Source organism: Neodiprion fabricii, chromosome 1 (genome assembly GCF_021155785.1).
Source record: "Neodiprion fabricii isolate iyNeoFabr1 chromosome 1, iyNeoFabr1.1, whole genome shotgun sequence".
NCBI classification, from domain to species: domain Eukaryota; kingdom Metazoa; phylum Arthropoda; class Insecta; order Hymenoptera; family Diprionidae; genus Neodiprion; species Neodiprion fabricii.
Window position 1 is genome coordinate 25,899,391 of NC_060239.1, and position 26,576 is coordinate 25,925,966.

The 26,576-nt window shown below is 38.1% G+C and overlaps 1 protein-coding gene across 10 annotated transcripts in view; it reads left to right on the forward strand.

The window, feature by feature from the left end:
* The window catches only part of LOC124182230 (afadin), a 117,424-nt gene that overhangs the window by 61,940 nt on the left and 28,908 nt on the right, over positions 1 to 26,576 (forward strand). Inside the window, exon 1 of one of the 10 annotated variants that reach the window (XM_046569280.1) lies at positions 14,861 to 16,194. The exons of the other annotated variants lie outside the window; for them this stretch is intronic. Coding sequence (XP_046425236.1) covers positions 16,173 to 16,194 — 22 coding nt within the window. The 5' untranslated portion in view covers positions 14,861 to 16,172. Of the gene's footprint in view, positions 1 to 14,860; positions 16,195 to 26,576 lie in introns of those variants that run through there. 10 annotated transcript variants of the gene reach the window in all.

Sequence of the window (26,576 nt, forward strand, 5' to 3'; positions counted from 1 at the left end):
CGTGAAATATTTCTTGCAATATCACGTGACGATTTTTAAGGATGTGGACTATTTCGGGAAGGGATGTAGACAATTGTGTGTATATATATTTCAAATTTACAACAGGATGAACACCGATATTCTTAAAAATACTAAAACACCTTTAATATGTCGTTAAATTTGAGCTCAGTTCAAACTCTGCAATCAATGAAATCATTTGAAATTCTTATAAAATCATTGGAAACCCATGAGAAGTTTTGTAAAATTTTGAAACACACGTCATTTCTTGTCACAAATTGCAACTCTTCGCGAAGGTACACTTTGTATGTGATACTACGGAATCTGGCAGGACGCCGTATAATATCAAATACCAGCAGCTTTTTTGCGAACTCGCTTTTTCAGCGGCACGTACTTTTCGTCCACGTGGTATAACGGGGATTTCGTAGAGCAGAGATTTTCGGTAATGGGGCTCCGTGCGTCCCTCAGAAATCCCACAACAGGCTTTCGGGTTTAGGATGAAAGCTCTCTCTCTCTCTCTCTAACTCTCTCACTCTCTCAGTCTCTTTCTCATCCTACGCGAATACCGATCGATGCACCCTTACCTGACCTTTAGTAAATGGCATTAGATTCGGCGTGGGATGAAGAAATTCGGAAGTCAAGAGCACCGGAGGGTCTGCCAGCATAGAAAATGATCCCTGCAATTACGTAGCTAACTTACACGTCCAAGGGTAAAAAAGCTTTCCGTGAAAATAAAAGACCGCTTCGAAAGAGAGGAAAATTAAAAGATTTCTTGTCAATTATTTATACACATTCTGCAAAAGTTATAGAAAGTGAATAATTAGAAATGAAAAAAAGAAAGATAGATTATAATACTTATATTTTCGCAACGCGTACATAGGATTTGATATTTTTACAGGACTGTACAAAATGACTTCTGTGTCGTATAACACAATTTGCGCAACATTGCGTGTGATTTAGATTTTACGCGTCCAATACCAATACTCCGATCTTTCTTCGTCTGTACAACAACTTTCGGTATACAACAAACTCTAAAATCGCGTGAAATTTTTCGATACTTGGAACTTTCCAAATCGCGTAATCCCAATTCCCTGAGGCGTCGGGTCGCTCGTATTTTTCACAGACGCGAATCTCGCAGGATTTTATCAAAAGGTTCTATGAATATGTAAAATTTTTTTATCACCGTGCACACATTTATATTTCCGAACTGCAATACGCGGCTCGATTATTTGATGAAAAAATAAAATAAACATTGACGAAACGAGAGTTGCCTTTGAACTCTCGCAATGTAGGGCAATCGGATGCATCGTATATATATATATATATACACATAATGCACCATATACGTTCATCCTCGAAGCTGCAGCAGAAAATCTTCTCGAGAATTTATCGCGATAAAAATTGCAGGCGAAAAGCTTTACCGCCCGTTGAAAAGCAATGGGAAAGACCGAAAGCTTTTGAGAATTTAATCAACCAACCATATTCCATTTATCCGCGTGTTCGCAAAGCTTCCGCGATGCTAGATCGATGCAGGCAACCCTTTCCTTTACCTATCTCCAGTCATCTCCCTCCTTTACACACGTCGCCTAGTGCTTTGGTTTTTGGTATTGTTTTAATAGAATAAATTCAGCCCCGGGCTTCATTTACCGGTTTCAGAATTCGCGCGCTCTTGGCGTGAAATGCAAATTTCCAACCTTCGAAACAAAATTCAGATGAGTGAATTTAAATTCTATTAACGAAATAGCTGTTTCGCAGGATTCAGCCGACTCGCTGGCTTTGATGCGTTTTTTTTTTTTCTCTGCTTTTATATCGCATAACGCGTATATATATATACATACATATATCTGTCCCTCTCTCTTTTTCTCTTCAGCTTTTTCGTTCTCCTTCACTCTTCGCAAAATGAAAACTAAGGGTTTTTTATACGTGTAATTCACGTCGTTTTTGATAATTTAAAATAGCGAATATCATACGCTCTCTGTCGAGAAAGTTTAATCTCAAGTGTTAATTAGGACTCGACTTTTATTTTTGGCGTTACGTGCTCGATCCCTCTTCGCCCTCACAACTCATCCTTCGTCCCTCTTATCCGGAAGCCTCTTCATTTCGTCAGACTAAACAATCACTCGCACATTCCGTGCATACCTATCTATATAGCTCCTCTCATTCCCAGAACCCTGATTATGCACTATGCTTTCTGCACTCACTTACGCTGAGTTGCTTTCGTCCCAAGGCACACGTCGTTTTTACCATTCGACCTACGCACGTCTCTCATCTACCTTCGAAGTTGTTCGCTTCGTTTTCACCTTTAACAGATCAATCAATAAATATAAAAACTTATATTCTAATAATACCACGCATTCGTTCAACCCTACTCGCTCGACTACCCGGCTGCTTTTAAGCCTAGAAGCGAAGTTGAAACCAGTCGCTTTCCGTTTCCTTATACCTCGGGAATAATCTCTTTTTTTTTTACTGTTGGAAAAATAGATTTTATTTTCATGTCATAAATTTCTCCAGTAAGCCAGAAAAGCTTGCGATTAATTAAGAATTTTTCTCACTTTCGGTTATAATTAATCTCGTTGAATACAACCTACTTATATTTATTCAATAACTTTTTCTATTTGTAGAATTTATACCTGTATTTTTTAATCAATTCTACATATTCTTGCTCTTCTATATTTCTATTTAAATTCTATTGAAATTTGTGACAGTTGGTTTAAATGATTTAAAAAAAAAAAAAAAAAAAATGACCTGCGAGGAAATAACCTGGTATATAAGCGTGGATGGGTCTTTTATCGTAAAATCGGAGCGGCACTTTGGGAATCTCGTCGTCGTAGCCTTCCAGGCGAGAGAATTTTATTTCCTTTAAAATCATAAACATTTCTGTCGCAGGGTGCCGGCTGATGGTTCTTCGAATATATGCAAAAGAGCTACAAAGGAGGCTTACACACGAAACGACGAGATTTCTGTTTCTTTATTTTTTCTTTCTCTATTTTCATCTTTGCATTTATTCTGCCGAGTGATGGAATAATTTACGGCTGAACGCGCGTGGCGCTGAGATGAAAATCACGCTGCAGTAGAAAGTATAATAAATCGTAAAGTAATATAAAATTACATACTGCAGTATGGAATCGCAAAATTTACTCCGGAAGTGATGACGATGCGACATCAAAGTTTTTTATTTTTGCCGGTTGAACGACGATATTCTTTCCTCCGCGGCATTAGAGTTACGTCGCAGTTAGTTATATTTGCATAGCGGAGCACACCCTGCACGGCTTTTTCATGGTTATATATATATATATATGTATATAATTATATGCTTCACATATAATGTATGTAGAGAACTCTGCCTCTAACGTAACTAAACGCGTGATGATGCAACAACCGCGCACGTAACTCTTGTTGCATAATTCCTATACGATTTATTTATACATGTACATATATGTGTACGTATCAATACACCAATGTAAAATCTAATTTGCGTACGTATGAGGCATCATTCGCTCCTGCAACGGAACAGCTTCCGATGGACCGAGTCCAATGGCCCAAATTACCTTCGATGATTCTCTTTCCGAACTCTCATCATAAAGCGACTGTCTGTGTATTTGAGCTGCCGTGATTTGTTTTTTTATAGTTTTTTTTTTTTTTTTTTTATCTTATTCCCAGAGATGTCGACAGAAACGACGAGGAATTGATTTCGGTATTCTGTCTGTCCGGCTTACGCGAATCGAAAATAAGGATTAAAGAGAGAAAAATAAATTCTTTACCAACAAAACTTGATAAAACCTGAACTAAAATGGTGAAAATCGTCGAAGCTCCGTGGTTATGGAATGTTTTGTTTTTGTTCCTCACAAAAATTAGTGTTTCTTCGATGGTGTAGGGTACGAACCTTCGTACTGAAAAAATTGCACTTGTCATACACGATTGTTTGACGCCACGATATAATTTAATGCATCGTATATGTCATTGCTACGAAACAGTAAATAATTTCATCCAAAATTGTCGGAGTTTTATTAATATTACACAATTGTTTCATACAGTTTCTTAAGCAGGATACCTAGCCGTTCACGTTACAATGACTGTTTATGCAACGTACACTCATAAAATTAGTAAAAACTCTGTGAAATTTGATGAAATCATTCAACTACTTGCTAGAAGTAATGAGCGATTTACTTAATTCAAACGAAGCAGATACTAACGAACAACGAAGCGCAAAATTCACGCAAACACTCAACAATTATTATTTCCTCCGAGCTGCATCCGGCGGTGTGTACGGAAACAGAGGTCTTAATTGTAAGCTCCGTTGAAACTACAGAGTGCGGACTGGTAGGTGCGCCTAGAGGTCAGTAGATGATTAGCATGTAGATTGTAAACCTAGGGTTTTCGAATCACGTGTTTGTGTTTCTGTCGCGTTCGCCTACCCTACCCTGTATCTAGGCACGCGGACTTAATCCAATCGCAACCCCTTGTAAACTGTAATTCAATTTGCTGTGCAGGATGTCGAACCGCGTTGCCGTCCTTTCCGATCTCTACGTGACTCAGTTTCGATCTTCTTTCTCTTCCCTTTTGCTTATTGCAACGAGGAGAGAGACGGAGAGGCAAGAATTTGGAAAACCGCTGTACACGAGCCGCGACAAGTTCGGTTTTGAGTACTTTTTTTTTTAAATTTATTTCTTTTATTTTTTTATTTTTTATCGTAGCATATCTTACCGAAGGGTGAGAGCGCGCAGAGAGCCGAGTCTCTCGGTTTGAACCTGACTAATGAAACAGAGGAGCTTCGAGATGAAAGCGTCGCAACCGCCGGAGCCACTTGAATCTTGACTCGAGGGAGATATTTGCATCAAAGGGTTACTGGCTGGCAACCTTTTCCCGCGGATTCAATGGCCGCGGCTAATGAAAGAAACACGGCGTTTACATGCCTGTATAAATATATATATATATATATATATATATATAAATATCGAGGTCAGATGGGGCGGGGATCTGAGGCGAAAAAAAAAAAAATAGCGCAGGATGAAATATTAAACAGGTTCGGAGGAACAACGGCGGGTGAAAATTCGGCGCGTTGGCAGAAGGATTATTCGTACTTTCAAGACCATTCGTGTGGGTTACGCGGAACAAACTACCCTTTCACCTTTTACCGGCCGCCACGAAATTGGCTCCATTTTTCTTTCGCTCCGCGAGTCCCGCCGTGCAAATAGAGGAGAACTTGGATAAGGACGAACAGGATCGAGGCTAAGCTGAGGATAATCCTGCGCTGATAAATACTGCGTTTTCTACAAACAAAAAAAAAAAGAGGAAAAAGATGGACGAGCTGCTCTTGCCGTAGCGCGTGTGACGGGGGGGGAGGGGGTAAAATATTTTTAATATTAAATTGAATGCTCGGCTTCGTTCGAAAGTTCGTATTATACGTTACGTTTACGTGTCAACGATTATCAGACTGACTGGCACTCTGCGCTGATGGGATAGTGACGTTATTATTATCAACCAGATGGCTAATGCACCGTCTGCGTTTCAACTGTGGCCGTTAAGACTGTCTGATTCAATATGCAGTTGAAAAGGTATCGAGAATTGTTTTTGAAATATTTGAAAGGTTTTACATTTGAACCAGATTTTAATTTGAGGAGGTTGGTTGGTTGGTTGGCGGCTGAGAGTTGACATTTTTAATTCATTTTGTTGCGAGATAGTCGTACAGTTGAGTATTCGTCAAGTTATTACATTCGCAAGCTGTGAAGATACCTTCGAACATACAGAAATAGAAAATACTGGAATTATACTAGGGCTTTGATATCGTTGCTTCGTTTCAAATCACGAAAATACTTGAAACATAGGAAGTTCATTCGATTTCACTTTGCGATGGTCCGTTTTACTCAAAATACCATTTTCCCCAAAGCCGTTAAATACATAATTTTACAACATCCATAATTATTGATCGTAATCAACAAATGGCAATACTGAATTGACTACTGGAAAAAAAGAAAATTTGTCTTAGTCAATTTATGGAAAATAGTCTTTTGAATAGAATCAGAAAGAATTTACTAGATTTTTTTACCAAATTCGAAGCTATTTTAAATAAAGCATCTATGTCGGAGCATACGATTGTTTACAATTTCGGTATTTTCTATTCTCGCATTTTCAAAGACGTCTTTGTACCGTACAAACGCAGTATTTTTCCAAACAATCAATTCACGAATACCTTGTAATAAAATTAATGAAAAGTATCGACTTTTGGCTAACCAACCTCTTTAATCTGATAAAGAATTAACATCGACGTGAATTCACAATTAGCAAGAGCGTGCACTTATATTTTAAAAGGAATTCAAACCTCTCCCGAACTTTTAAACATCATTCCTGACACTAAAGTTTCAGTTTGAAATTTCCTCAAGTATTTTACACAACTTTGTCCCACTGTTAGTGATAAAAAAAATGAAAAAAAAACTTTTTTTTATCACCAACTCGGCGTTCAACGTCCTTCTGCAGGAGAGACAAGCCCAGATTGTAATTACGCGGCGTAACTACGTCTGCATCCGGTCAGAGTTTGCAATAAAGATAACGGAAGTGACGCTTGGCAAAGGCGGACTTCCCGCTCTACACTTCTGAAAATAGCCCAGGGGCTTCTTACCTTGGACGATCTTCGCCAAGTTGTGAAAGGATGACGTTGAAACATTCTCCGGTACGTTTTAGACTCAGTTACCGGTCTTTGTCAAGTCATGTCGAGTTCGTTGTACAGTTTCCTAATTAACGTAGGATCTTACAATACCTATAATAGCAAACTTTACGGAGTTACCGTAGCAATTATATTTCGAGTCTCGTTCTTAGAGATTACAATAGTAGTACCGCTACGAATTCTTGACTCTAATCGCTTGACGAATCTAGTTCAAAACTATGTATAATTATATATACATATATATGTATATATATACATACGTGATAACATTTTGTAGGGCCATATATTATGTTTGAAACTTTGTAAGGTTCTTCTTTTTAAAAGCCAATTTTGCCAAGTTTTGCTACCTCGCTTTTTATTTTGCTCATACTTTAATTGCCACGCGACGAACGCGAAGCTACGACTCAATTCGTTCCTCCGCATTTGCCAGCAGCAGCAACAGCAGCAGCAGGAAAAGCAGAAGCCAACGCACACGCGGTGTGTTCCTATGGTAGGTTTGTGATGATGTACGGTGTAAATTGTTTTGACTCGCTGGCTGCTTTGGATTAACGCTACGCCAGAACGAAACTGTAATCTAATCTGAGCTTGGTTTAGACGCTAACCAGAACAGTTTGGAATAACTGCCTTTGGCCCCGCACGTATTATGATTACGGCTTTTCTCGGTATGTGTCCAAGAACCGGTGACGCGTTGAGAGCCATCGCCTTGATGCGATAAGATTTAACATTTTTCTCTCACGAGACTGTTTTTCCAGTCACCATTTATGCATTAGGTATAATATCGTTCACGAAGCGTTCGATTTATCTTACAACGATCCACGATTGGAGGAAATGTATCTCAAATTGCATAAATGCAGGCGCATGTACTCCGTGTTAATTTTCACATTTGCAACATCTCGGTGAAACAGAGAAATAATATAATTTTCCAAGTATGACGAAAGTTTTTCTATTTGACGAATAAGAAACAAGAAAATATCATATACGAATCATTTTTCTCATCCTGTCCCGATTCACACCGAGATTGAAAAAATGTTCGCGATCTTGAAGCGCGTTTTCATCTGTGCTTTATAATTTATGGACACAATTATACTGGGGCATTGTCGTCTTTGTTGGACCGGGATTTCACCTTGCAACATCCCGATGCGTGAAATATTAACGCATCGGGCAAACAAGCCTCGCAAGAAGAATTTTCTAAAAGTGATTCGCCGAGCGCTCGAAGGCTGATGGTGTAAAAAAAAAATCTTGGCAATTTCCTCCTTGTTAACTTTCAATCTCAACTCTTCCAAGGGTGCAGACTCGCACCTTCCACATGGAAGACACGGCATTCGAAACCCCCGCGTTTACACAGTAATGTGCTTTTTCAAAGGCTCCGGGTTCGGCCGGCGAGTGCTTGTCATTCAGTTTTTACACTTGAATAGCCGGAAAGATGATGATGGCGACTGCGTTTACTCTTCCGGCGCGGCGGCGGGAAATACTCGTTGAATATTTAAAGTCCCGGTTCCCCGTTCCTGGTCCACCGTTACGCGCCAAGCTCAGGTGATCAAACATTGAATTTTGCATGCCTTCACTTCGATCAGAGAAAAATTACACCCCAGTCAGGCTGTGATCGTATACCTACCTTGTTGCACGAAGGTCCGATCAATTTTTCATTCTTTCCACCCTTGTTATTTATTGCCTTTTTCATCACTGAACTGCTGTGCAAATCCCCGTAGGTACGTGCGATATCCAATAAAACCTCGTAGGAATTTTAAAAACGGTCGACCAGCCAAACTTTTCCTTGTTCTTAGACATATCGATTCGTTCAATTTGCAAAATTAATCCAATTCGCAAGTTTGTTACCAAACTTTTATACATTGTGAACCTTTAATCACGTTCTATTTGTCATTTTGAAGACTGCGCGAGTCTCGCAAATCACTTTTCTCAAGTCAGAAAAATTATTATGATTATAGTGCACGTCACATCGCGACATCATTTATGTTCTGCGCATGATATGGCATCTACATACTACATACAATATGTGTATATATATATTAGCATGTATCAAAAAATCACGTTTTAGTATTTCGACAGGGGGGGGGGGGGTAGATCAGCCAGATTCATATTTTACTGTCCTACAGCTATTATCTATTAAAAAAAATATGCCAGTATCGACTTTTCATGTTTTCCTTCCTGTATTTAGCAACATTTCGCTGTAATAAGGAAATTCCCAAATTTTAAACGATTTGCTCAACCTGAAAATATTAAAGAAAAATGTTCTTCTTGAAACTGTTTTATTTTTTTGTCAACACCGAAATTTTCCTCGCTAGTCCCGTTTCGAAATTCGAAAAACGCGGTTTTTCGATACACCCTAATAATATATACGTAAAGATTATGTACCGTGTAGTGCAGTTTGCGAGGTAGAATGTGTTTACGTCTCTGTACGATAGTAATCGGAAATCAATACGATTTGTTGGCTTTCCCTGCAGACAGTTCAGTTCCGAGCCGTTATACCAACGGAATTTTCTCCGATTCGTAGAAAACTTTACCCCGTGTAAAACGATCGGAGCGATTTGATTGGATTTTTATTTACGATGATATTACGTATCCCGTGATATTCTTTTTTTCCAGTTATTATAAATATCCCTGACGATCGCAGCACACCTTATACGTCATATAAGATTATCTCCGACATGACGTTCAGTCGCAATATCTTGAATACAAGCTGTGTGAGAAATGATTCTCATGTTTTTTCTCGCCTCTCTGTATATTCCGGAATTAACACACGACGCAACTTACGTTATTATTCAACGAATCGAGTCACGTTGACGAACCTTTTCCATCATCAGTAACGAGAAAGGAGTCTCGAATAAACCTTCAGGATTAAAGAATCGTTGATAAGTTCATCAAGTGCGGCATATTTCCCAACTTTCGTTAAAATTCTCAACACAGTTCCTCGTACATCCATCGGTTCGTCGATTAAAGGGGAAAAGCTACTCATATTTCAGAGTAACGGCTGCGCGAAACGATCACGAACATAAATCGAAAAAAAATGTTTTATATATATTTATATTTATATATATATATATATATATATATATATATATATATATATATATATATATATATATATATATATATATATATATATATGTTATATTTATATATATATATTTTATATATATATATATAATGAGTCGCGGTTATCGATGGAGAAAAAAAAATTACAAGTGCACGCGTGATGTAACTCGGAGCGAATATAAACTGCGCATTTATAACTTATAGGCTGAATGCAAACCAATTACATATTACAAATGCAAAAAGCACACACATCTGTTATCGATGTAAGTTTTTTCCCGAACTGTGCAACTTGCAGCAGTTGGCTTACAGGATTAGAATATCGATAACGACCTAGCGAAGACGAGACGACGACCGTTTCTAGTTACTCACCTCACAGCGTCTGCAGTTTTTTTTCCACTCGGATGAAAACCGAGCGTTGACCACGTGCTTTTTACGATCAGTCGATACCTGACGCTTCTAACCCAAGATTGACAGGTCGTTCGGCTACCGTTTTCGACTGATTGCAACGAGTCTCCTCTCTGCTGCGAAATTCGGAGGCGATCGTATTAGACGTAGGTGTAGGTGTATACAATGGTCGGAACGAACCGCATCGATATGTTGGCCGGGTTTGGGAACTTTTTCACTTTTTTTTTTTTTTTTTGAATGACGCAATGAACACATCGAAGGTGCCTGAATATTTTGCATAATTCTTCAAATTCTGTATTATACCATAACCTCAAAGCTTCGGATTTTATTCCGTGGCTTCTCTGTTTCAATACGGTTGAATAATTCTTGCTTTTTTTTTTTTTTTTTTTTTTTTTGCAAGCTTTCTCCCCAAGCGTGGTATAAAATTTAGAAAAAAAAAAACAAAAATAAACAAAAACTGTACTTGTTTATCGGGGGTGGAAAAAGATACGTCGAATACATATCGAGGCCACCTGGCTTCGGCTTTATCCTATTTCTCTATCGTGTTATAAACCCGGGTATAAAGATGGTATATACGTGGTTGAAGTATCGCCGGTTTACTAACAGAAAACATGCTGCATTTATCGTCGGAGATTGAAGAAAACTTTTATCGGTGCCTGATCGATATTATTTATATATGTACGTATAATGGCGTATAACTTGTGGAGCGTGTGTGTTCAGTGACTTCGAAAACGTCGTGGAATGTTACTTTTCAAGAGAAGGAGAAATTAGTTGTACACATTTGATAAATATTCTTACGTTCACCTTTAGTTTCTCAAAATTTTATCGCAATATCATTCCTGTTCCTGCAAGTTTCTCTAGTTTCTCGAAACAGCATTTATGCCGATCGGAGCTAACAGAATTCGGGTTATGTGACAACCTTTTGAAATCTAGAAACCGATTTGTATTTGGACAAAGTGCGGAAGAATTAACAAGATAAGTTTAAAAGAGCAAGTTTATTGTTTGAACATGAAAACGTCGTCGATTTTATTTTATGAACAACATTCAAATGCTGCAACAAAAATTTGTCAAACTCGTTCTTACCGGGGATTAAATTTCACCGAATTTTTGCGGCCACGACGTGATGTAAAAAAATTTTTCACGCTAACGAGGCGAGATTTGCGAAGCGCCAAACAATTTGTCCCTTTATTATTATGGAAAATAGGTGTTGCTACGGATTGTGAAAATGTTCGTTAAACTCCACGGAGTCCCTCGGTTTTCTTACGTCATCGCGGTTGTGTGTAACGTAGCGAAACGGTGTTTCGGAGCTTTTTTCCACCTACGTGAATTTGCATTCACAGTATGTATCTGTATAATATTTACGAGCCTAGGCCAAGTTTGACATTTTCATCCTCGGCAGAGCTGATGTCACATTATTTAGATTAGCCAGTCTTCATCGGGGGACGGGAAGGAAGTAGAAGATCATCCCCTCGAACGGAATATGTAAAACATGCGTAAATACTCGTACATACACGAAGAATTTATCAGGCCTTGTGAAACTTTTACACAGCCATTCCTTTTTAATCTCGGGGTCATTTCGAGCTGGCTGTATAAAAAATTTCGAAAAGTTGTTTCGACTTTTTATTACGTACTTTCCGAGCCATTGGGTATATCTTTTATAAAATTTTGTACCAACAAAATCCCAGAATTTCAAATTCGCCAAACCAGTTCAATACAAATTCGTCCTACTATTTATTTATTCAGTTCTTGACGGGGAAGGGAATTTTCTTAATTCATTTTCAATCGAAATTTTTTCAACACACATTTATATAATAATGATAAAAATTACATCGTTTCGAACAAAAATCATCCAAGCAGACGAAATCTTGTGATTTGCAAATAACTCTATCGTCAATTTCACGTAAATACTTCAATTATTATCATTAGTAATACATTTTAATGAAATGCAATTAAACTAGATTAACTCTGTGAGAAAGAAAAAAATACACTCAAATTCCACTGAATCAAGATTAATTTAGATGTGCTTAAAAAAAGGAACCGATAATCTTTCTGGCTTCTCGATTTAGTGGTTTTTTTTTTTTTATTTTTTTTATTTTACATTTTCCTCGACTCTTGAATGTAGCGATGGTAAAAATGTGATTTCTGTAGAAAATAGTCCGAGATTTCTTGCCTTATACATAGGAATGCTACGCATAATGTTGACGTCCAATTTATTCAGAGATTCGTAGGAAATTGGATTGACTTTTTTACTCTTATACCGGCTGGATTCTTCGCTCTCTCGCCAGCTGGTTGATACGATGGCCTCAACGGGGTTGTCTATCCGTAAACGAAAAACGAATTGAAGAGATAACAAGCTCTGGCTCCCGGAAAGAAAAAAGAGCGCAAACAACTTGTTTCTTTCAAACTTCGTATATATGTGCTGCTGATTGCGCCGGTGCTACGCAAAAGATTTTACGTGTGTGTCGAAGAAGAATTTTTGCTAATTCCGGAGAGGAAATATGTAGCGCGACTCGTGAATGTCGATATAGAAAACTTCTTTCACACCCACGTTTCAAGGAGAATAAATATGCTTATTCGTCGTTTGAAAACTTTTAATGAATACGGGTTCAAAAGTTGTGTTAAAAAAGTTTGTTCAACGACACCGGCATACAAAACGAACTTTGACGAATGGAGGAAAAACTCTGGCTTCGTCGCGTTTTAATCGTTCACTGAAAACGTGAAAGACTTGATACCGCGTGATAAAAGGAAATCCTTCATTCGGATAACGTTTCAGGCTTTCGCGTATTCAGTTTAAATTGAAACTAAACAGACGCGACTAAATTTTTTTTCTGTCGGGTAATTTCTTCCTTGGTAGGAGAAACTCAATTTTTTCCACGGTTTTATTACCTTTTCATGAAAAAAAATTGTCACTCGTCAAGTTGTCAGTAACGGGATATTCTACTCAGAAATCAACTCGGAATAATACGAAAAACGTATTTATAATTTTTCTGAAATAGTTTTATCGATTGTTGATGATATGCTAAATTGCATTCAACTAAAAAAAAATCGGCTTTTGTCAGAATTCCGTAAAGTTGACTTGAAGAGGCTGGTTAACCAAAAATCGATACTTTTTAGTCATTTTATTACGAGATAGTCGCAGATTTAGTATTCATCATGTTATCATTGAATTCGTATGAGCTGCGAAGGTTCGCTTAAAATTGCTTCAAAATTGTTGAAAATCTACGAGATTTATTCAACGAAACGTTTTCTTTTTTTTTTTTTTGCCATTACGTTGACATCGTTAAATCTTCAACGTTACACCATTACACCGATATCGATTATGACAAACAGATAACAATATTAAAATAAACACTAAAAAAAAACGGAGAAAATCTATTTCAGTATTTTACCGTGCCATCCTAGAGCGAAACAAAACAAAAATCTATTAATTCTTCAAGAATTTTGAAGCAATTTGAAAGCACGCATCGATGTAATCCGAGCTTTTGTATTACCAAAGATATCTTCGGAAGCTCGATAACATTTCGGTTACAAACTAACAAACTAACGATTTTCGTCCACTCGGCCAACAAATGAAGAAAAATCTCGTGCAACATGGCGATTTAAAATTACATCCAAAAAACTTGGATAAATGTGTCCAACGTATAGTGAGTACGACCTTGAAACAAAGGCGAAAAAGAAAGAACGAGTGTGCGAGTCACGTGTGTGGAACTTGGTGCTTTTGGGTACTTGGAAAATTGACGAGGAGAAAGGAGAGGAGAAGGAGGACCAGGAGGACGATGAGGAATCGGTGGAAGTAGAAGGGAGGGGCGGAGGAAGGGGGAAGAACCGGGAAAAGTGGGGGGGTGGTGCTGGTCGGACCCCCGCGACGCAGTTCAGTCGTCTCTTGGCCGCGGGGTTGCGTAGGTTGCACGTCGGTGACTTGCGCCTATCTTCGTTCCGTTCCCTCGAAGGGTTTCCCTGACCCTCCTCGTCAGGATCGGCAGGATGTAAAAAGGCCATCGGCGGATTTCCATCTTTGTTTGAATTTTGTTGGTTTTTTTGTTTTGTTTTTGTTTTTGTTTTTTTTTTTTTTTTTTCTTTTTTCGTTTTCTCAATCTTATCACTATTTTTCCGCGACGAAAGCGCGACGGAATTCATCGGGCGCAAATTAATACGAGTTTGTAAGAATTTCTCTACGGTATTTTATTTACATAAACCCTGAACCGGACTCTGAGATTGCAAGTAAAACCGTGACAAGTCGGTAAAAAACAAAAAAAAAAAAAAGAAAAAAAGAAAAAAAATTTATATACAAATATAAATATGGTTCTAAGAAATATATTGAAATAATAATAATACGGAGTCCGTTTTATCCGGGCCTCTCGGTCATGCCGATGTGGAAAAATCTTCACAGAGGACTGACGGTGACGTGTCAAAAATGATTTGATTGAAAAAAAAAAAAAAAAAAAAAAAACCGAAACGTTTACAACTCCGCGCAGTGAGACGGAAATAGCGTTGAAGCGCAGAAGGGTGGAAAGCGATAAGAAGAAATTTATTTTTTTTTTACACCGTCGCGGCGTCTCGATTAATTCTTATTCGATAATGCTAAATTTTACATCCCCGTGAACCGCGACCCTTAATTCGCCAATTGTAAAACGTTGTGTAAAATTTATACCGCGATAATTTCGTACGCTGTTTAATCATATGTTTAATCATACATATATATATATATATATTATATATTATATATATATATATACATATATATCGGTGTATATACATGTGGTGAAATATATATATTACCAAGTGCGTGCGTGTCAATCGTCGAATCTAAATTTCACCGCACGCTTTGTAATGTATAAACTGCGCGATTTGATCTGAGTGTCAGAGGTATTATTTCAGTCGAGTCAATTTGCGAATAACGGGACCGAAAAGACGTTATATTTTACGGTAAAATAAAAAGTGTATAAACGTTGAAACTGTTATTTGTCATGCGATAATTATACGGAAAACATATCACTGCAAGTCACAGCTGAAAAAGAGTTTTACTCTGCGTTTGAAACATTTTCGGTTATAATTACATACGCTTGAAAAATAAAAAATAAAAAAAATTAAAAAAATAAATAAAAAACGCCTTCGACAAATCTACAAATGAAAGAAAGGAATGCGGAAAAAACTGACCAACGATTGTACCGATCGAATAAACTGTACCTACAACAAACAAATTGTGATGAAAATAATTTGACCGAAATAGTTTATATATTATGTGATTATATTATACCTATATTGTCTTGGGATATAAACTGAGGGTGAAATTTGATGGAACGTTTCGCTAATCGTCGAGACAGATAATTTAATGGGTTCCGGCCATTTGATAAAGGCGATCTTAATAGTTTTTGACCCCACTCGACCGGGAGGTCAAACCTATATTAATTACCAATGAAACAAGATGACAACGAGCCGTCTGCACATTTGCTCTACCATTAATCCCTTCAGAACCTGAGACGGGGGACCTGAGATTCGCCTGATCCTCTTTTTAATTGCATTATAATTCTCGTTCAATATCGTACGCTAGCCGCAGTAATACTCCTGTTGGGGATGAAACGGCTAAGTTGTGGAAATTTTGAAACCCTACGCGGAGTGTCAAGAGCGAGGGATTTATAAACTGGAATAAAAGCGAGGGATAATCGCAGTGTGAGTACGTAATGACGAATAGACTGTACGTCGTTCGTTATCCGGAACGATGTGAATTATCCGCCTAGTCGCTCATCCGTATCAATATCAGACACACGCAATTCATGGACCAATTTGAGAGAGGAAGAGAAGAGAATAAATTCACTGTAAGAATTTTCGACCAGGCTGCAGTTCGCAGCCACCATCAACGACCAGTTTAAACGCATTTTGAATAATATAATATACATGTATACATAGATATATATATACGTACATCTCTACCTATAAAATGTAAACGAGTAAAGAACCAGCGACGAAAGACCAATTCAAAGATTTAAATATCGAAGGGACCACCGTTCGTCGTGCCGAAGAACGAAGTCGAAGAGTCTAATTTCAACGAATCAAAATGATGGACTGGGGAATCAGACGTAAGCATCTTTTTCCTCATTGGTCATATTTTTTATAATGCATGACGCGAGCGCAGAGAAGGAATGAATTTTCCTAATTTATCCGGCAAGGTTCTTCGTCTGCCTTACGTATAACTGTAACAGTTGTGACACGCCAACGTTTCAACTTTCACGGCGCGCCTGGCTTTACCAAATGAGATTCATATCATTAACGGTTAAGGAAATGTAGCCATGGAATAAATTATGGTAATTCGGGATACGAAACAAAGGGCATTTTATTTTTATTCATCTTTTGTTTGCGTACCGCAGGCTGAGAAGGCGTTGCTTTTTAAACTTCCTTCTTTTTCTCTCTTCATACCGCAATTGCATAACAGTACCCAGACACACTGCAATTGCTTCAAGATCCGAACTGCAGATGAGTTATTTCTTTTAATCTTTCCGAGTGTTGTGATAAAATAAATTCGCAAGGAACGCGAGAATTTATTTACGTATTATTATCCAACTCTTTATGATTATGGTTTTTTAAGATAAGGAAAAATTGAAGAATCTATTACAGAAAACGACGGGATGGCAAATTTTTACACACCGATCAAGGTATGACTCTGGTAATCAATTTTTCCAAAAAATGTTTTTACCAGAATTTTATTTTTCGCCGATTACAAATTCTACTGAAATTTTTTCTTTTCCAAGTTTCAAACGCTTCGTTGCTGTTCTAGAATGTTAAAAATGTACAGTTCCTATAAAACAAGATTCAAATCTTCATTGAACGGAATTGCCTAATTTCGGCGATGTAACATTGATCCGAGTCTGGAAATTACCTTTAGTAATCACTTCCCGCTACTCTATATTTCATGCGAATTCCGACTTTCGCGGATCTATTCCAAAGGCGCTTTGGTAAGAAACAAATAATAGATTGCGTCTAAGGGGTTGAACCGCTAGCAAATCGTAGACTTCATATTGCACGATGAATGGAAAAAGCAGTGAGGTAAATTGACTCACCATCCGAACCAAACATCAAATCATCACCGAAAGCTATCTGAATTTGAAGATATAAAATTGGCTATTTGTTTATATGAATTTTCAACAATTTCGATCGAGAATTTGTATTCAATATCAATCGGTTTTATTCAACAGTAAATCATGTTCCTCTCTGTCAATAAACGTTTTTACAACGTGTAAAACGTAGAGAATATGGATCACTGTGGAATTCGTCTGGTTTTTAACTCCACGCGTAATTTTCACACTCGGTTTGAATATATTCGAAAAATACTTTCGACGCACACATGCCTGCTTGTCTACCCATGTCCAGACCCTGTGTTCCAGCATTTTCCCTTTCTCGCCGACGATTATTTACTCCAGATTTACCCATGTCCGCCTACGAGGCTCACCACCGACGGTTTGATCAATACCGGTACAAATTGTTCCAGACATTCAGACTCGGATGCAGTAGAAGCGCTTCCTGAGCTCTGAGAATCGTAACTTTTCATTTCACAAATCTCGCCCACAAATCAGAGCCTCGCTATTTCCCCGGGGTTTAGAAATTAGCGACGAGTATGTCAGTTTCATTGGTCATTTAACCTACGTGCCTTTCTGAATAAAGGGGTATACATGTATCTACGAGTAGACGGTTGAAAAAAGGGGTCAAGTTGGAGATTTTTATCTCAACAACCAATTATTTTATTCGATTCGGGTTTCATTTATACGAGAGTTTTTAGTTCGAACGTGTCGATTTGTTTTGTCAGAATCAATTAATAGGAGGTATTTTTGTTGACAGTAACATCAACCATTTCGCACGGTAATTTTTTCGCGGATTTCTCGATATCTCGAAAACGATTCTAAGGATTTACCTTAAATTTTGGGGCAGTATTCTTGCATAGTTTGTCCTTTTTACTAAGATCCCGCTTTTTTTTAATTAACGAAATAAGAACGTCGTAAACTTTGTCGAAAAATGGAATTTAAACTTCAAAGACCACCAGTTCGATGGAACAAAAAATTTGTAATGTTGCGAAATAGATAAAGTATACGAAAAACCTGTTTCAAAATTTATAGTAAATCGTTAAAACCATATTTTAAGCGTCCTGGGCACCTCAACGTGTCCCTGAGAAAAACGGTTACCGTTTCGTTCTCAATAAAATTGCTTCCTATCAATTGATACCAGTAAAATAAAAAAAGAAAAAAAACATCACAACAACGAAGCTCTATCAACATAATTTTGAATAATATAAACTCCAGACAAATTAATCGATTGTTGTCGAGATACACGGTCCGAAAAAGGAAAAATGTTTCCTTCCATTATCAGGAATCCTGTTACAGTCTCATCTGCTTATGCTGGATTTGCAAATATCCGTCTCCTCGTGTATCGTAAAACGAAAGTCTTCATCCCCCTCGTGGTCTACCGATCCCCAGCACGCCCCCGTTTTCCCGTACCTTCGAAATTACGGTTTCAGGCCGGAACAACGACGTCCTGTCTCAGTTTGAAACGAGGCACTGAAGTGCCGGGCACTCGGTAACTGTAAGCACAGCTTTCACCCCCCGAGGCTTTCCTACAGGGCTGACAATTAGCCGCGCGTCTTCGGGGAGTTTTGAGGCAATATCACGCGAGTATGTTTGCATTATACACGGATATTTACATGGTATGCAAATAAAGCCGGGTTAATTTATACCGTTATCGTATTATACGTGACGTTTGTATCGGTTTTCAGAGGCCTGAGATACACATGTAATATATCGAATCTGGGGCGTACAGGTGCTGCGAAACCGACGGGGGTGCAACCCCGTGACGTAGTTTCGTACAACCTAGATCGAGACCGCATGCAACGTCCTAAATTCTAAAAATAACTAACCTACCCACGCGTACAGGATGCCAGTTATTAATCATGCAGGCACACTATCGTCGTTATCGCAATCAATCGAAGGATCATTTTTCACAGCGGAACTCCGCCGGAGTGAATTTATTAAACGATAATCGATTATTTTATCGCTTTTTTCGTTTATCACAACTCCCGATGAGAATCACTGTTAAAAACGGAACGTTTGGCAAAAATGTTAGCGCACGAATATTGGTAATAAATCGATGCATTGATTAATTCTGTAGCTGCTACTGCAGTCAATTGACTGTGTTCAGATTTCTTACTCTCAGCTTTATTTCGCGTAACGTAATAGAAAATGGAAACACTCAGGGACGATAATAATAATCCAAATATCATACGTTAGTAAGAAAAAAAAAAAGAAAGAAAAGTGAAAAGAAACGTTTGTTGTTGCGGAAATGGCAAGTCGGTTGAATATTCCAGGTTAGCTGCAGTAGATGATCAGTTGTATAAGAGGAAATTTAAACGAAGCACAAATATTTTATAAGCGTTTGCAAATATTTCACTTGCATGTATATATATATATATACACACACATACAAATTGTATGTACATGTGTATTCAAATAGCGCAAAGTTTCTCGCAGCCTGTTGCAGGAAATTCAGTAAGTTAAAAGCTGCCTCGACCAGAGGGTATAAATTTCCCGTCTTTGGTAGCAGTGCAGGGGGTGTAAATTCACGAGGAATTTGGAAATTGATTAAGTTTACGAACGGCCTTTGAAATTTTACCACACCACGGTATTATTACATCGAGAAAGCTCGGTGATACGAAGTCCCGATGTTATTTTCCCCCGACGACGGCGTCGAAATTTATTGTAACCGACGTAGACAGGATGAAGAGTGATCGAGTAAAATTGGCCGTCGAACAGTGGCTGAGTTCACGCGGAGGATTATCACGTGAACTGGGAGAGTGATCGAATCGATTATCCTTTTATTTGACTATTACTTTCATTTTTTTTTTTTTTTTTTTTTATCTTTTATTCTCAGTTTTTAGTTTTGAAAACATCGTCAAAGCGCGGGATTTAGAAAGTAGAACGATTTGGGATGTGAGGCAGTCAAAATTCAAAAATGACATTTTTAAGGACCACCATAATATATTACATACATATGTATTATTATTCCTAGATTACCAGTATTTTCGTTCTTCTCTTGGAAATGTGTCTAAAAATTAGGTTTAACCGTACAAAAAAATAAAATAAAAATACCCCCGCATTATTAGGAATTATAAGAAGCACGGTATCATACAGAAGTAATCGTGTAAATTATTGAATCATTAAAAATGACAACTTTTTACATTGGAGTAATCGGACAGCAGATATCAGCAAAATTAGAACGTTTTGTACCTTATGTTGAAAATGGTGGATTGACGCCTAACCTTCCAAGGCTTACGAAAATAAATGTGTTATTATTTATATCGAAGTTAGATCACGACACCAACTGCGAAACTGTATACTTCACGATTATTTTTTTAAATTCCGCAAAAGAAAGAAAAAAAAAAAAGGAAACACAAACCGGAATAAATTGTACATCTTTGCACAATATTTAAATTAACAGAAGTCGCATTGTGTACAAAGTACTTCTTTACACTGCAGCTAAAGATCCGAAAAATCGAGAAGATTTTTAGTTGGTAAAAAAGTTAACGTTTAAACCTTGTTTCGTACGAAAATAAAAAGAGTATTGCCCTGTTCTAAAATAGTCTAGTGTCCGTACCACGTCCCCATGTGTATTGCACGTAACTCGATCCGTACGTATTATTCTGGTTATTTAACGCGGAGATATCGATTTCGTACGAATACGGTACGTGACCAGTCGGCATACAGAACTGCCTTGCACATAACCGAGTGACCTGGTTGACCTCGATAGACTAATCACAACCCCATCAACTATGCATGCAGCCGGTGTTTACGCGTTATACCTCTAATCCGCAATTAGGGCGATCGCTGGCATCGCAAAAAACCCAGTTTTTCAGCAGTCCCATTATTTCACACGTAAAACAAAATCAGGTATAATCAGCACCGAATGCCTATTTCATTCGAAATACTGAATTTTCATTAATTTTAAGGACTATTCGAACACCCGCAATCTTGCGGATGAAGTATGAATTTCTTTTCAGTCAATTCTGTGAAATTTTATAGAGTTTATCCGTATCTTACTTATTCAGTTAGTGAAAGAGTGTTCGCAAGAGCTGATGTGTGTTATTCCACTTTTGCAAACACGTAGAGAAAAGGACGAAAAACTGCAGTTGGCGCATTTGATATTCCATGGCAGGTAAAGTTTGTCAAGAAATCGCGGATACTGTACGCATAAATATTATACATTAGGATAGTCCTTATTTACGGTGTTGACAAATTTTTTCCGCCCTAAATCGACTTGAGATAATTCAAAAACAATCGTCTCATTTTTTCAGATTCCATCTCAGTTTCAACCCCTCCAGCCAATAGAATGAATTTCCCCATTTAAAATACACGTATTTCCGACACATTCTCAGTATATATTTTATTGCAAGGGTAATAATGTTTTAAAAAATCTGTAACTACCAGGTTTCAGTGAGCATCGGTGTGCTAATCTCTGATATAAAATTCACATTATCGTACCAGAAAATCTAGACGAACTGCAGTTCATACAAACGAAAAAAGTGAGTTTTCGAGGGTGTGCAATTCGTGTGGATTTCCTGGATTATATCATATAATGTGAATTTTTTCCCAGATTTTATCAGTTACAGTTTTTTTAGAACATTATTACTCTTACAATAAAATATATACTGAGAATGTGTCCGCAGCACGTGTATTTTTAATGGAGAAATCCACTCTATTGGGGGAGAGGGGTTAGAGTCGATATGAAAATCTGGAAAAATTAGGCAATCGTTTTTGAATTATTTGAAGCTGACTGGGGAGGGGGATTCGATGATGCACAATCATAACAGCCATTCGGTTACGAGTCGTAACTGCTGATTAATTGCTGCGCAAGTCGACAGATTGATAATGTTGGCTGGGTTTTGCAGCTATAGGGGTGCATTTGGCGTAACCTCGAAGGTTCAACGAAGATGATAAGCAGTTTCCGAAGGTTGTGCAATCAGACTCGAGATCGAATTTGAGAAAGGCAATTTCTCGGACGTGCCTTTAAGTTTCGCTTCCGGAAATTAATCGTGAACCTGTGCATGACTGCGTATTCCCGATGTTCGGATATTATATAACACGCAATGAAATCGCGCATATATTTCTGTGTAAGTGCGCGATATTTACTACATAGTGGGTAACAAGTTACCAACGTGGCTATCATACCGCGTGCAGACGTCGAAACAGGATATCTTTGTACCAAGAACCCGTAATTGAATCTATAACGGCTTGTATGGAATGAACCAAGCTCTGAACAGATATACGTACGCACAGTCACGAGTGTCCCGTCTTGTGATCTATATAGATAATATCAATGGTGTGGATTTCATGGACTTAGAGAAGAGACTTGTTTCAGTGAAACCGACAATTTAGATCTTGAATTTTTACTCGCACGGTTACTCAGGCTTCAGGGGATATAAAAAATTCAACCTCCGAATGTCGGACATTGTATCTCTTCATAACGGTGTTTGAGTCATTATCAATTACCCATCCGCAATTATTAAGACTCTCATCGACAAAAGCTTTCCCATATGGAAAAAAGGATCGTACACACCAATAAACGTTCAAACCGCAAATAAACTCCGATGATCCTTTTTTGATCAGCGGAATTGGGAAAGAGATCGAGAGACATCCAGGGATGTTTTCCACTCTGGATACTCTTTTCCTCTTACTTATTTTCCGCGACTCGATACTTCGGCTTTGGTAGTCGAGAATGCACGTCGATATTTGCTTCGTATGCATGGAAAATCCAGACGCTGCAATGCGGCTGGTGTATTCAGACGGACACCGACCAAGCACAAACATTGCTACTAGTCACAGCGAAGCGTTGAATCGCCAAGAGCTTAGTTCGAGACGGTTTTATCGACTCAACTTGTTGATTTTGTCTCCTTTTCTATCACCCTTAGTCCCCTTTTTTGCCTCTTCTTACTCGCTTATCTTATATTCCTCGTACAGACGGGAATACAGATTTCATCTGTGGCACAGCGGTGAAGCCCGCACGGTTTATAGAACGATACAGAAATTTTTAATATTTTATGCCTGACCGTCAGTCAACGTAGAGAACGGCAGGGTCCATTCTTGACTTGTTTGAAAAGATGAAAGACACAGATTTCTTCAGCTCTGGTAAAAGGGAGATACGTTTTTTTTTTTGTACGTCTTGGAGAATTCGGTACGTTTTGATAAAGCTACTGCCGAATTACAAAGGTTGATGAAAACTACGTTGATTCACCCGTGTCAGTGTGACAATTATAAAGATTTCCTTGTACCTACATTTTCATCGTAGAATTCCAATTTGTATGTAAAACGTCTATTTTTTTAAGAAACAATTTAATATTGTATACGGGGACCATTACTCTGAAAGGAAATCTACCGAAAATCATAGTTGAAATTCTGTACAGTCTAAGGTTCAAGTTGCGTTTTGAGCTTTGACGTTTCTGGCATATTTCTTTCCCGAGGTGAAGTCTGTCTGCCGCCTTTACGAACACATTTACACGCTGCTACGTGTAAACCGTACGAACTCACTTCCAACGAAGCTTAAACTAGAGTTTGATAGACTGAAAGGAGTTCTTTGTGCCTTTACCAAATCCAAGCAAGAAACTACAAGGGTCACCGTCGGCGTCGTTGGCTAAACTGTACTTATTCATTGCGTTCCACGATTGGACCAGACTTACACAGATATAAATTAACGCACATGTAAGACATTACTACATATAAATATGCACGCATTTTCTCTGCCTGAAATTTGAATAAAAAGCTCTCTTCAGTAAAGTTGATCAGACCTTGTCTCGAGTAGTTTTCAGGAACAGAAAGGCGGTAGTTGCTCACGGAGATTGATTTTTATTGTTTTTTTCGTAACGTTTTACGAAAGCTGCATTTTCGATACCGGTGTTTATTTTTCATTCCACAATAGCAGCTTAATTTGCCCTAAATCACAATCACCCGTCATCACGCCGTGATCACTCCAATTATTTCGCGCAATTGTGCCGTCCACAGGACGAGTTTTATTCGATCGTTAAAGTTTAGCTTGCAATCTGTTATCACTTCGTATAAAATATCGGGAGAGTTTATGAAGTGCAGAAATTCGTCGTTAATAAACAGCCTGGAAAAGTTCAAACGCCCCGTCAAGAGCACGAAAATTACTTGTCAGATACAGGAATATTAATTACTCAATCTCTCTCTCTCTCTTTCTCTTCGCGCAGAATTTGAGGCGTGAGAGAGTTTGAACCAGAAATCGCTTAATCTTCAACTGACTAAACAACCGCGTCAGCCAATGCTTGTGTACACGTATAAAATCGGTAACCTGTTTGAAAACCGCAGAAATTCGTCTTTCTATTTTCTTCTTTTGAATCCGACCTTTCTCTCCCAGTAAAAAACAAAAAAATAAATAAATAAATAATAATAAAAATGAAATAAACGTAAGCGGAAACCAATTAAACCCAAACCTGCGGACATGACCGAAGATAAGGCTCTCGGTTTGATCAGCCAACTGCCCGATCAATGGCATATGTGTACATTATGTATATATATATGTATATATATATGTGTATATGTATATGCATATGAATGCCAACTGGATCGGACGGATGTAAACCGCACACACCTTTACTCGGCGGTATGGTTAGTTGATGCCTGTTTCGCGGTTTCCATCCAGAATGAAATATGCGCTGGGTTTGGGTGTCGGCCAATGGTGTATGTAATTGGTTAATTATAACCCTGACTACGGGGATGATCCTTGGGTTATTGGATTAGTTACCAAAAATGTCAAACAGGCTTGTCAAAGATGTAAATTATCATAGGTCACCTTTAAACTCGTAGTCGCAATACCTGCGCGATTCGAAATTCTTCGGGAATGCTTTGCCACTTGATCAAAGTGAGTTGAAATATTTACAAGATATTGAGAATCTTTTCTCAGACCACGTGCAAACCTTTTACCTCAATATTAGAGGCTTTAGAATAAAACTGCATATAAAATTACAAGGACTCGTTGATGTTGCAGATAAATCATGCTTAATCCTGATCCCATTCACGTCATCAAATTACGTCAAATAAACGTAGGTTGTACAACGATCACCCCGCACTTCGTCGCGAGACTACGGCTTTATAAAAATAACACTCCACTTTTCTATTCACCGTTTCATTTGTGGCTTGCGTTAAAATAAATTCACCCTTACAGGATTCTCGTGTTCTACCGTCTGAGGCCTTTTAAATTCTCAATTCCGTCGGAGTGTCTTGTCGAGGTTTACGATTTCAAGTTGTTATCCTCGTATCTTTATTCATAGGTCGTAGGTAAGGAAAATTTAACGGACCACTAAATCCTGCGGATATGGATTACGTGTCGTACTTTTATACCCTGCAAAGCTGCAGTCGGATGCAGTATTTGCTGCAGGTGCACAGATGTTGCGCGGATAAAATGCCCCGCACCATTCGCAAAGGTTCCTCGCGTCGACATCTCGAGAAGAACAGTGGGCCCTGATCTCAGCCTGACACGCGTTACCCTTTATCGATTTTCGTTATCTACAATCCTGCGATGACGTACGAATATATCGGGAAATACAGATCATAACTGCATCGTCGACAGTTGCACGCTATCCATTCATTCTACCCGTGATAAAATCCGATAGAGACAGGTGGACATCGCATGTGTGCAAATAGATGTTAGCAGGGATTATAAAACTATATAATCCAGGCAAAATCTTTCGTATCCGCGTCAATTTGGTCAATCGTTACAGCAATCGTTGCTGCTCTTTTAACCAGCATATTATAATTTATTTTACCTATAAATCGTTTAGTATTTCCATACATATCGCTTCTCGAACGGAACAATTACCACGCGCATGCGCCGTCGACATCACATGTGCCTTATAGGGGTAGTTTCTATACGTTATACCAGAAGAATGGTGTACAGTCGCAGTGGTGCGCGGTACTCGGGCACAACATTATGTTGCGCATCGAATCTAGTTCTTCGGATTTTTGCTAAACAATTTTTTTGACATATTATACGAAATTGAAAGTTGTTCATTCGCGGACGGAATTACTGTAAACCAAAATACGAAATGTGCGAATATATTTTAAGCGGGTATAATTGCAGTGTTTAAAACCATTTTTTTTTTTTTTTTTAATCCAATTAATGCTATCATCTCAATTAGTGATGAAATAATTCAAACTGAAACAAAGACTGTACGTTGTTGTTAATCGTATTGGTTTCAATGCAGGTTTCGAAACGCTGATTCAATCGAAGGTTCCTGTGGTTCGGATAGTGTATCAAAATTTTCAAAAGATGTTGAAAATTGTACTCATCGTGATTAAATGAAATTCACCTGCGATAACAAGACCGAGTCAATATTCAGGGGATACCTGCTCGTTTATTGTAAACCTAACCAGTTTTTGAAATTGGATTTCTTCGGAACAGTCAAACGTACTGT